Here is a 12131-nt window from a genome sequence, read left to right as displayed (position 1 = left end):
GTAAGCTAACAGAAGCTAGCCGGCTGCTAAACTCAACGCAGTTGTGGTTGTTTTATTGGCCGTTGGTCGTCCTTCTGCTGTCCTTCGTACTTCAGGGATTTACTAATGCGCCGTCCGTGACTAAAGTTAGGCGGACAGCGACGGACAAGTTTAAAGACGCTGGATGTTCGGTCACTCTTGCTTTCTCACAGGATGCTAGCACATAAGCAGCTAGCTAGCTAGCTAGCCAACCTGCTAAAGTAGCCAGATCGCAGCACTGCCCGGATGCTTTGAACAGCTAAACACGCAGCGGATTTCGGGGAGTTTTTAGTCGGCCTCGCATGATGTCAAGCAACCGGCCACAGCAAAGCGCCGGCGGGGCGAGTTCAGTGCCCAGCACGAGTAACGTTAGCGGCGGCAGCGGCGCAGGAGGCACCGGGAACGCAAACGGTGGCGGTGGGAGCAACGCCGTCACAAGTAACGGTAACAACTCTGGAAATGTTGTGCCCTCCCGTACCCCGACAGGAGCCAGCGAGGGGGGCTCGTCGGTGCCTACGTTGGCCGCCGTGCCGTCGTCCCGGGGCGGGTTCGCGTCTCTGAGCAGACCCGTTGCGTCCTCGGGCAGCAGGAAGAAGTCCCTCCACCAAGCGCCCCTCTACAACGGCCTGTTGAACTCTTACGAAGATAAAAGCAACGACTTCGTCTGGTAAGTCTCCTGCTCTAGCTGCACGCGATCGAAAGTTTACTGTCACTGTTTCAGAAGTTTGAAAGCAAAAATGTTGACACGCACTTAACATGTTCTCTCTCTGTGTGTGTGTGTGTGTGTGTGTGTGTGTGTGTGTGTGTACTTTTTCCAGTCCCATTTGCTTCGAAATGATAGAAGAGGCACACATGACCAAGTGCGGGCACAGTTTTTGGTAAGTGTTGTTTTGTGTCAGTGTTAGTGATGCTTCCATGTAGGTCCAGTTGACTTAACCCCAAAACAAACATTCTACACTGTGACAAGTTTCCCACTTAAAAATATGAATCAGTCTTTGCATCATTGAGGAGCCACTGCTCTTTCTTTCTCATGATGAGCAGACTGTAGCTGGAGGGACGATCATCTTCAAACATTAATTTAATGAAAGAAGGATCAAACGTAAACTCAACAACATGCTCAAAAGCAGGTCCACCTTTTAGCACCGTGAGGTATACGGCTTAACTTCAGCACTACTGAGTACCGCTGTGACGGGGTTCTTCAGTGCTCATGTTGGTGCACCAGTCCAGTCCGTTCCACAGTACTCAGTTGTCTCTCTGCTGCAGTTTCAAGTGTATCCGCCAGAGTCTGGAGGACAGCAACAGATGTCCCAAGTGCAACTACATCGTGGACAACGTGGATCAGCTCTACCCCAACTTTCTCGGTAGGTGTTTTGAGCCCGAGGGCTGAGGCCTGTTCTGCTTTCAGTAGAACACACACACACACACACACACACACACACACACACACACACACACACACACACCAGCTTGTTCAGGATTGTCTCTGTTGTTTTTACTGCAACTAAAGCGACTCACCCAAAGCATCGCTGCTCTACTGTGAAAGCTGTGTTTCCGTCATGTACTCACGTAGCGTTTCCATCTTTCTCACTCACCCCGACCCAGTAAATGAACTGATCCTGAAACAGAAGCAGAGGTCGGAGGAGAAGAGGCTAAAGTTGGATCATCCTGTAAGTGCAACACAAGCTTACTGTTTCTTCCTACACACACATGCTCACTCTCTATGTTTCTTCTTCTTCTTTATTCATTTTTTACTGGTAACCGACGGGTGTCTCTGACCCCTGCAGAACGGGTCGAGGTGGCAGGTGTTCCAGGACGTGTTGAGTCCCGACCAGGAGAACTTGGACCTGGCTAACGTCAACCTGATGCTGGAGCTCCTGGTCCAGAAGAAGAAGCAGCTGGAGGCGGTGAGTGGGGGTCTACGGGGGATTTCGTCTTCTTTTGGTGCCAGACGTTTCTAGCTTTTTGCTTCTGCAGATGGCTGCTTGGTTTCACGTAGGGCTGCACAATACTCCGTGAGATAAGAGGTATATTCTTTATACATTTAGAGCATTAAGAGAACCTGCAGTACAAACACTCACCATGCTGTGAGTCACGTGACATAAAGAGCTGCTGTTATTCACTAATGAGTAATAAAGACCAATGAGCGTTGGGCTCTTTGTGAACATGTGGTTGAACCGGTTCCTCACTGACTCGTGACTCCAGAGTCTCTGGTTCTAGAGTCTCTGAGTCCATGAACACACAGAGGTCAGTGGTGTGTCTCCATTCAAAGAGGTCAGCAGAGAAAGCTCTGCTCCACTGTTACCAATAGTGTCAGTCTACTTCCTGCTTCACTTCACTCTGTCCTAGTTGGAAGAAGAAGAAGAAGAAGAAGAAAAAGAAGAAGTGAAATGTTTCCATCGTTTATCTTCTAATGCAGGAGGTGTCGGCCACATTGTTTCCATATTCACCAGAACTCTGCTAGCATTCAGCCTAGCGTAGCGTGTAAACAAGATAACGTGTGTTATTCTGTTTAAGAACGGAGTTAAACTGTTTCAGGCCATCGTACCGCTGAGAATGGAGTTTTCTGCTTCGAGTCATAATCGTCTTCCTCCTCTGTGGTCTGTAGGTTGTTTGTCTCATTGTAGGACTTTGGTGCATCTGAACTATCTCTTTAAAAGCCACACAGTAACACAAGCTAACTAACCCATGTAGACCAGTCACATGCTCAGAGTGCCTCATCATTTATTTGCTAAATCTGTTTCCATTGCGATCTAACGACCTCTTTACCTCAGAGCTTCTACGTAGTTCTGGAATCAGTTTGAATCTGTCTCCTGCAGCGCTGCACTGTTTTGGACCATAACCATTTATCTGGACAATAAGACATGAGGACATATTCAATAATATAGAAGAGAAATGAAAAAAGCAAAAGTTTGAGCATGAGCACGTTGTATGTCTTTAGATGCTTCAGGCTGTGTTTAAAGAGTCGTACGGTTTCATCGATGCACGACGTGGCAGAGAGAGAGAGAGAGAGAGAGAGAGAGAGAGAGTGTACTCTTGCTGATTAAATGCAGTAAACCCGGCACCAGCGTAGTCTGGAACATCCCCTTTTGTTCTTAGTGTGAAGTTCCAGGAAAAGAGAAGTGTTGACTTCTGTCCTGTCACAGCAGCGCTCTCTGTTCTGTCACATTTCAGGAGCACCATGAAGCGCTGTTAGTTTTCTTGTCAGGCGGTCCAGCAGCAGTGAGCCCAAGACCACGTCGTCAAATATCTTGTTAAAAGATATTCAGTTTACTGTCACCGAGGAGAAACAACCAGAACATATTCCTATTCAAGACGCTGGACTCAGAGAACGTTGACCGTGTTTTTCTTACAAAATGACTCAAACAGATTAATTGATAATCAAAGTAGTTGGCCATTCATTTAATAGTTGACACCTTATGGGTTAATTGTTGCAGATCTACTTCATACCAAGTGTGCTGCAGGCAAATGAAAGTTCAGGTTTGTGGTGTTAGCATTCATGCTATTGTCTGTGTCTGTTGTGTAGCCGGGGTTTCACTAAGAATTGTGCCTTTCAATGAACCCCTGATGGAGATGCGTGCGGTGGATGTAGTCCCCTACCGTCTCTGGTCTGCAGGACTTCGTCTTCTTGGTTCTTTTTGTAATGCCAGAAATGTGAAGCACGAGAAACTTGTGGCTGCAGTTGTCAGAGAGCGTCTTCCAGCAACCTCTCTGGTGAGGGATGGTTTCCTGTAGCTGAAGTGAATAACATACCCGCTGTGATGATCCTTCAGTTTGCAATGCCAGGGATGGAAAGAGAAATAGAACATAATGTTCCGGGAAAAGTGTTGTTACTTAAAAGAAATAGTAAGATAATGAGTGTGAAAGTGAACTTGTCTGGTGTGTCTCCACTAGGAATCCCAAGCAGCTCAGAGACAGATCCTCATGGAGTTCCTTAAAGAAGCCAGGAGGAACAAGAGAGAGGTACCGATGTGTTTAGTAACCGTATTATAACTGTACTGCTGTATGGAAAGATGCATTAATCTGTGTTTCTGACTCCGTCAACAGCAACTGGAGCAGCTGCAGAAAGAGCTCAGCTTTCTTGAAGAAGACATTAAGCGTGTGGAGGTAAAACATCAGGACTGTCATTTACAGCATGTTGTGAATGGAAAGGTGGAGGAGCAGCACGCGTGACATGTTCTCTCTGTGACGTGTTCTCTCTGTGTCGTGTTCTCTCTGTGTCGTGTTCTCTGTGACGTGTTCTCTCTGTGACGTGTTCTCTCTGTGACGTGTTCTCTCTGTGACGTGTTCTCTCTGTGACGTGTTCTCTCTGTGACGTGTTCTCTGTGTCGTGTTCTCTCTGTGTCGTGTTCTCTCTGTGTCGTGTTCTCTCTGTGTCGTGTTCTCTCTGTGTCGTGTTCTCTCTGTGACGTGTTCTCTGTGTCGTGTTCTCTCTGTGTCGTGTTCTCTCTGTGACGTGTTCTCTCTGTGACGTGTTCTCTCTGTGACATGTTCTCTCTGTGACATGTTCTCTCTGTGTGGTGTTCTCTCTGTGTCGTGTTCTCTCTGTGTCGTGTTCTCTCTGTGTCGTGTTCTCTCTGTGTCGTGTTCTCTCTGTGTCGTGTTCTCTCTGTGTCGTGTTCTCTCTGTGTCGTGTTCTCTGTGTCGTGTTCTCTCTGTGACGTGTTCTCTCTGTGACATGTTCTCTCTGTGACATGTTCTCTCTGTGTGGTGTTCCAGGAGATGAGCGGGTTGTACTGTCCCATGATGGAGGCCGAGTGTACGGTGCCCAATGTTGAGGCTCCCTCACCTGCTCCCAGGTACAGCTGACCTCCATGTGTTTAACATCAGCTCCTCTGATGCAAACACCGACCAGCCTTTCTGATTAAAATTTTATATATATATATATATAGATATATATATAGATATAGATATAGATATAGATATATATATATATATATATATATATATATAGATATATATATATCTATATATATATATATATATATATATAGATATATATATATAGATAGATATCTATATATATCAGATCTAGATAGAACAGGACTGGGTCTGGGTAGAATAGGACCGGATCGGGGTCTGAGTAGGATCAGATCTGGGTGGACTGAGAAGGAACTACTTTGTTAACCTATAGTCAGGATGTTATGGCTCCTGTCCTCTGACTCTGTGTGTGTCTGTCTGTCTGTCTGTCTGTCTGTTGTTGAGCAGCTGCAGTAGTATCATGGAGACACCAGACTACAGCCAGCCTCCAGGATTTGGTGGAACAACCCAGGTGAGTCCGAGACGTTCTGGTTTCCGTTTCTTTAATGTTTACGTCTATTCTCTGTTTTGTTTGCACGTCTCTATAATATGGATGAAGGCCATGGTTTTGCTTCTAAAAGGAATATTAGAAAAGCTTCCGTAGAGCTCTCATGAGTTTTTGAAACACACTGTATGGTCTCAGTGGACATGAACATGATGAAGACCTGTCGAGCAAAACGTTCTCAGTAAAACCACGAGTGAGCTTTAACAGTACGTGGTTCACTTTGTTTCTCCAGGGCAAAAGACAGACCTGGTACAACAGCACCTTGGCGTCCAGGAGGAAGAGGCTGACGGCTCATTTTGAGGATCTGGAGCAGTGCTACTTCTCCAACAAAATGTCACGCATCACAGGTACCGGTCCCACAGTGAATGGCGGCATCGCTCCCTCGCAGCACAACAGCAGTTAGTCTAAAGACGTCTGTAGGCAGATGTGTTTCTGTGCTCCCGATTCGGTACAAACTGGACTACATACGCATTCGGCATGGTTACGTCTCCCTGTTCTACACACCTGTGGTTAGACTCTCATCACATGCTGTGTCGTGACCAACGGAACCACGCCGCTGAGCAGCACGGTGGCTAATTAATAGAGCTAACGGCTAACGTTAGCAGAGGCTGCGTTGAGTTACAATACGATTCATTCAAGCGTTCAGTTGAAGTGAGTATTGGGTAAACAGACATTGTGATGCTTTCATGATGCGTTTAAATGTAATCTTGTAAAATATTGATTTTGGCAAGAAGCTTGAATGAATCCAGTTGTTTTCATATTAATATAAAATAGATACACGGCGTACAGCTCGTGTCTCCTTAGCTCCTTGTGAGCAGCGTCTTAACTCTGTGCGTCTATTGTGTCCAGATGAAGGCAGGAACCTGAACCAGTTGGACGATTTCATGGAGTGTCTGTCTAAGTTTACCCGCTACAACTCTGTGCGGCCGCTCGCCACCCTGTCGTACGCCAGTGACCTGTACAACGGCTCCAGCATCGTCTCCAGGTAGGAAGAGGAGAACTTCTTGTAGTAGGCTAACGGGCTTCTTGTTCACTATCGATGACTCTGCATTCTCACCCGTGTTCCAGTATTGAGTTTGACCGTGACTGTGACTACTTCGCCATCGCCGGTGTGACCAAGAAGATCAAGGTGTTTGAATACGGCACGGTGATCCAGGATGCGGTGGACATCCACTACCCTGTCAACGAAATGACCTGCAATTCCAAAATCAGGTAGAGTGTTTAGACTGGTTCTGACCTGCTTGTGACCCATGTGAGAACCTGTTTCGACACATGTTGGTGCAGGCCTGTAAAGATCAAACATCAGATTTGTAAAAACATACTTCATCAAAATCATTCTAGAAACCAAGGCCCGAGTCGAGACAAATAGCGAATGAAGCATCTATTAAGAACCAGACTCATTGTGACCTCCAGTCTTGACGTGATCCCCGCCTTGTTTGTTGCAGCTGTATCAGCTGGAGCAGCTACCACAAGAACCTTCTGGCCAGCAGTGATTACGAGGGAACCGTCATCCTGTGGGATGGATTCACCGGGCAGAGGTCCAAAGTCTACCAGGTATGATACTCGGGAGGCTTCGCTCAGCTGAGCTGCTGGTGATGGAAGTCGTCGTAGCATGTATGACATTGTCTCAACAGTGACATCACATGTGGTGGTGATGTGGTGATCGCAAAGACAATAACCAACCACAAAGTCTGGATAGTTGAACAGCTGAGGGCGCTATCCAAAAAAGTGGTTAGAAAGCTTCCTACCGGTCAGGTGACAAGGAAGCATGCAGCATCACCACAGCAAGACTGAAGGCATCAAGGAGGCAAAGAGGAGGCGTCAAGAGAGACTGGAGAGAGACCTCAACACCAACAACACTAAAGATATGAGGCAGGAGATCCACAATGTCACAGGCTACAGCAGGAGCGCTCCCATCATGTGTGAGATGAGCTGAACACCTTTTATACTTTGATCTCCTCAACAAAGAGTCAGCTGTCAAGTCTGCCCCGCCTCCAGAGGACCGCCCACTGTCTGTGTCCTCAGAGGACCGCCCACTGTCGGTGTCCTCAGAGGACCGCCCACTGTCTGTTTCCTCAGAGGACCGCCCACTGTCGGTGTCCTCAGAGGACCGCCCACTGTCGGTGTCCTCAGAGGACCGCCCACTGTCGGTGTCCTCATCGTGATCGTGTCACTTTGTGGAGTTGATGTAGCGGAAACACTGCACCTTTGTTAAGGTTCCTTGTTCTTTCTTTTCAGGAACATGAAAAAAGGTGTTGGAGCGTTGACTTCAATCTAATGGACCCCAAGCTGTTAGCCTCCGGTTCTGATGACGCGAAAGGTAACGGAGGACCGGTAGAGCTTTGTCTGACGGGCTTCAGTCATAATTCCTCTTCTCAGCTCACAGAGAAATGTTCTCGTCTGTTTACTGTGTTTCAGTGAAGCTTTGGTCGACCAACCTCGATAACTCTGTGGCCAGCATCGAGGCCAAGGCCAACGTGTGCTGTGTGAAGTTCAGCCCGACCTCCAGGTATCACCTGGCCTTTGGCTGTGCAGGTGAGGTCAGGACTGGTTTTAGGGTGGGATCTTTGTCCTGTGAAGTTACTGTCGGTAGAGGACAGAAGCATTTCACCCAATCCCGTGTCTCCGAGGTCCAAGTCCGCCGAGCCCGAGGACAAACGACGCTGACGTTGTTGGTCTACTGTCTGCAGTAAAGTTTGGATATTGGAATAACAGCCAGCAGCACCGTGTAGCGCTCCATCATCGCATCGCGGCGGCCCGGCTCAGTGGTGACTCGATGTGACGCTGAATGAATGCAGACCTACATTATTGTTCTGTTTTCTTTTTGCTCGCAGACCACTGTGTCCACTACTACGACCTACGCAACACCAAGCAGCCCATCATGGTGTTCAAGGGCCACAGGAAGGCCGTGTCCTACGCAAAGTTCGTCAACGGAGAGGAAATCGTTTCTGCGTGAGTCGCTTCACCCTCCTGCAGAGATGATGTTCTCTCTGCATGCACAAGTTATTCCATTGTTCTCCTCTTACACAATCTATATATACTCAATAGTGTAGGGATGCCCCCTGAAACCCGGTTCTGAACTAGTAAAACCCAGTGTATTGATGCGGCCCGGAGTTAGTGGTTCTGCTATCGGTTCTGTCTTTGTCTCCGGCTCAGTACAGCGTGAGACTCGCATCGTGATCAAATAGAACTGTCAAATACAATAAAACAACATGTGACCAACGAGCAGAACGTCAGGAAACGGTAGTGATGTCATCCGGTAGTGATGTCATCCGGTAGTGACGTCATCCGGTAGTGACGTCATCCAGAGTTTGATCACAAGAACAGGGTCATCGATGAAAGATGATCACTGAGATCATTGATTAGATGAGAATCTATTTTACACATTTTAGAACAAAGTCAATACTTTTCTGAATTAATTGTCTTTCTGTGTCTCACAAAATAATCAAAAAGAACCGATAAGAGTATCTTTAAGGAACTGAACCGACGAGCAGAATCACCATGAGTACTAGAAGCCCTAACGATACCCGTCCCTGCTCATAATGTAGTCCCTCTACTAAAAGATGCTCAGATATTACAGGCTGGTGATTCATGATCGTCTGCCTCACATTAGTGAAAAGCAGTGTTTGTTGCCCGACGGCTCTTGACCGGTGGAGTGTGTTTCTCCTTTGTTGGACAGGTCCACAGACAGTCAGCTGAAGCTGTGGAACGTCAACAAACCTCACTGCCTGCGCTCCTTCAAGGGTCACATTAACGAGAAGAACTTTGTGGGCTTGGCTTCCAATGGAGACTATGTTGCCTGTGGTGAGCATTGATTTAAACACACAGCATTGCCTTGATATCTGTTCAGCCTTGTGGGACTAAATGTGAGTAAAAACCCCTTTTTTCACTGTGTGCAGGCAGTGAAAACAACTCCCTGTACCTCTACTACAAAGGGCTGTCAAAGACACTGCTGACCTTCAAGTTCGACACAGTGAAGAGTGTCCTGGACAAAGACAAGAAGGAAGACGACACCAACGAGTTTGTCAGCGCCGTCTGCTGGAGAGCGCTGCCCGACGGAGTGAGTTCTCCTCACGTCGCACCGTTCATTTTGAGATATGACAAGATAGATATCAGATCATGTTTTAATTCATAATGTCCTGTAAGTGATGAGTTATTAATGTGCAACTTACACTTATGTTTTAATAATGATGCTTTGTTTTTCAGGAGTCAAATGTCCTGATTGCTGCAAACAGTCAAGGAACAATTAAGGTTTGTATTTTGTACTAATGTGTTCTAATAACTGCAGGCCTACTAGAACTAGAACTCATTTGATTAGAGTGTTTGACCTGCTTCAGGGTGCTCCTCCTGCACTAATATGGTGAGAGCTTCAGGGTGCTCCTCCTGAACTAGTGCGGTGAGAGCTTCAGGGTGCTCCTCCTGCACTAGTGCGGTGAGAGCTTCAGGGTGCTCCTCCTGAACTAGTGCGGTGAGAGCTTCAGGGTGCTCCTCCTGCACTAGTGCGGTGAGAGCTTCAGGGTACTCCTCCTGCACTAGTGCGGTGAGAGCTTCAGGGTGCTCCTCCTGCACTAGTGCGGTGAGAGCTTCAGGGTGCTCCTCCTGCACTAGTGCGGTGAGAGCTTCAGGGTGCTCCTCCTGCACTAGTGCGGTGAGAGCTTCAGGGTGCTCCTCCTGCACTAGTGCGGTGAGAGCTTCAGGGTGCTCCTCCTGCACTAATATGGTGAGAGCTTCAGGGTACTCCTCCTGCACTAGTGCGGTGAGAGCTTCAGGGTGCTCCTCCTGCACTAGTGCGGTGAGAGCTTCAGGTTGCTCCTCCTGCACTAGTGCGGTGAGAGCTTCAGGTTGCTCCTCCTGCACTAGTGCGGTGAGAGCTTCAGGGTGCTCCTCCTGCACTAGTGTGGTGAGAGCTTCAGGGTGCTCCTCCTGCACTAATGTGGTGAGAGCTTCAGGGTGCTCCTCCTGCACTAATATGGTGAGAGCTTCAGGGTGCTCCTCCTGCACTAATATGGTGAGAGCTTCAGGGTGCTCCTCCTGCACTAGTGCGGTGAGAGCTTCAGGGTGCTCCTCCTGCACTAGTGCGGTGAGAGCTTCAGGTCGCTCCTCCTGCACTAGTGCGGTGAGAGCTTCAGGGTGCTCCTCCTGCACTAGTGCGGTGAGAGCTTCAGGGTGCTCCTCCTGCACTAATATGGTGAGAGCTTCAGGGTGCTCCTCCTGCACTAATATGGTGAGAGCTTCAGGGTGCTCCTCCTGCACTAGTGTGGTGAGAGCTTCAGGGTGCTCCTCCTGCACTAATATGGTGAGAGCTTCAGGGTGCTCCTCCTGCACTAATATGGTGAGAGCTTCAGGGTGCTCCTCCTGCACTAATGCGGTGAGAGCTTCAGGGTGCTCCTCCTCACCCTATCGGTATCAAGTTCCCACCACGGGTCACTTTTACTGTTGAAGCAGCGACTGTGCTGATCTTGCTGTTTCGACCCTTTGTTTCCAGTGACATAACGGCTCCGTCTCTTCTCCGTACAGGTTCTTGAGCTCGTCTGAAGGCCACGTCTTCAGTGTGTGAGATAGAACGTCCATCAGCTCCTCTGTGTTTGATAGAGGATCAGTCTGATGCAGGGAGGAGCCCAGGCCGCCCCGCTGAACCAGGATACCCGACAACAGCGGCAGAGAAATGAACCGAACCCCGTCTTCTTTTTAATGAGCTGCAGCAGGAAAGACTTTGGACCAGGACTTCGGCACAGCCGGAGGAGACGTGCTGTCATTTTATGGCAAAAGAAACCAGGACCTAGCTTGGGCACACAATGGAACAAGAGACTTTAGCAAGCTTGTCTTTGTTTCTTTACAGTAAAATTATATCAGCTACAATAGAAACGCCTCTTTATGATTTTAGGTCAAATCAAAACTTGTACCTTTTTTTTAAAATTTTGTTATTAAGCTGTTGCTCTCGAGGGTACATCCATCCAAACGCTACCAGTGTGATGCATTCTTTTCCTTTTTAAAGGCCAAAGCACAAGATGAAATCACATGCAAAAATCATGTCTTTTACCCCCCCACCACACACACACACACACACACACACACACACACACACACACACACACACACACACACACACACACATTGTTTGTCAACCAACTGTTTTCTCTCTACATGTAGTTTTTTGTGTTTTTCAGATTGGGAGAAACCAGTTTTAATAAATGAGACTTGAATTTCATTCTGTCAGCGTATCGTCGGTTCCTTCAGTGGCTGAGGAGTGTAGACGTCCGCTAGTGAACGCAGCCGTTCTCCTGTAGCTGAAGGCATCGGTCTGCGGTGCTACGTCTAACTGGATTATTTCTCCGCTCACACGAGCTGCTTGTTGACAAACGAATCACAGAATCAAGACTTAGTTTTCTTTAAAGCATCAAATCAGTTGGTGTTCACATCCTGGAGGTTAAGCCGTGTGAACTGGAAGCTGTGGACGACGTCGTCGTGGAGAGGACTTTGGTAAACACCGCCAAGACCTACCTATTTTATGATAACTGAGTGAGAGGTGTTTTGTATTTGTATAACTGAATAAATTATTTCAAAACAATTTGGCCCCGTTTGGTCTTTTTTTTTTTTTAATTAATTTAAATTTTTGTCATTTCAAAGGTTCTCGTATGTGTGACTGAGCTGTGTGTGTCGCTGGTGTTTACACCGTGTGTCACATGTCATCCTTTAAACACGTGTAAAAGCTGAACGAGACAATAAAGGTCGTTTCCTCTGCGGTAAACTCAACACAGACTAAACTTCATGGGAGACATTGAACAGAACGTGAATGTGATTCTCTCCACAT

General features: G+C 47.6%; 1 protein-coding gene across 1 annotated transcript; it reads left to right on the top strand.

Annotated features, from left to right (window-relative positions):
* Nucleotides 1–11528, top strand: cop1 (COP1 E3 ubiquitin ligase). Its single transcript, XM_068701629.1, has 20 exons — nt 1–685; nt 837–896; nt 1282–1379; nt 1621–1685; nt 1803–1922; nt 3910–3978; nt 4063–4122; nt 4735–4814; nt 5224–5287; nt 5553–5667; nt 6170–6305; nt 6389–6532; nt 6766–6874; nt 7559–7640; nt 7739–7855; nt 8155–8272; nt 9000–9124; nt 9220–9380; nt 9527–9571; nt 10838–11528. Exons 1-20 carry the CDS (start codon nt 321–323, stop codon nt 10853–10855), a joined length of 2151 nt encoding a protein of 716 aa, XP_068557730.1. The 5' UTR covers nt 1–320; the 3' UTR covers nt 10856–11528.
* The last annotated feature ends 603 nt before the right edge of the window (nt 11529–12131 follow it).

The sequence above is a fragment of the Cebidichthys violaceus genome, unplaced genomic scaffold (genome assembly GCF_023349555.1).
Source record: "Cebidichthys violaceus isolate CVI_PGR_0920_01 unplaced genomic scaffold, fCebVio1.0.p SCAF_8, whole genome shotgun sequence".
In the NCBI taxonomy this organism is placed as follows: Eukaryota; Metazoa; Chordata; class Actinopteri; order Perciformes; family Stichaeidae; genus Cebidichthys; species Cebidichthys violaceus.
The sequence above is the reverse complement of the archived record's forward strand: the minus strand, read 5'-3'. Positions and strand labels throughout refer to the sequence as shown.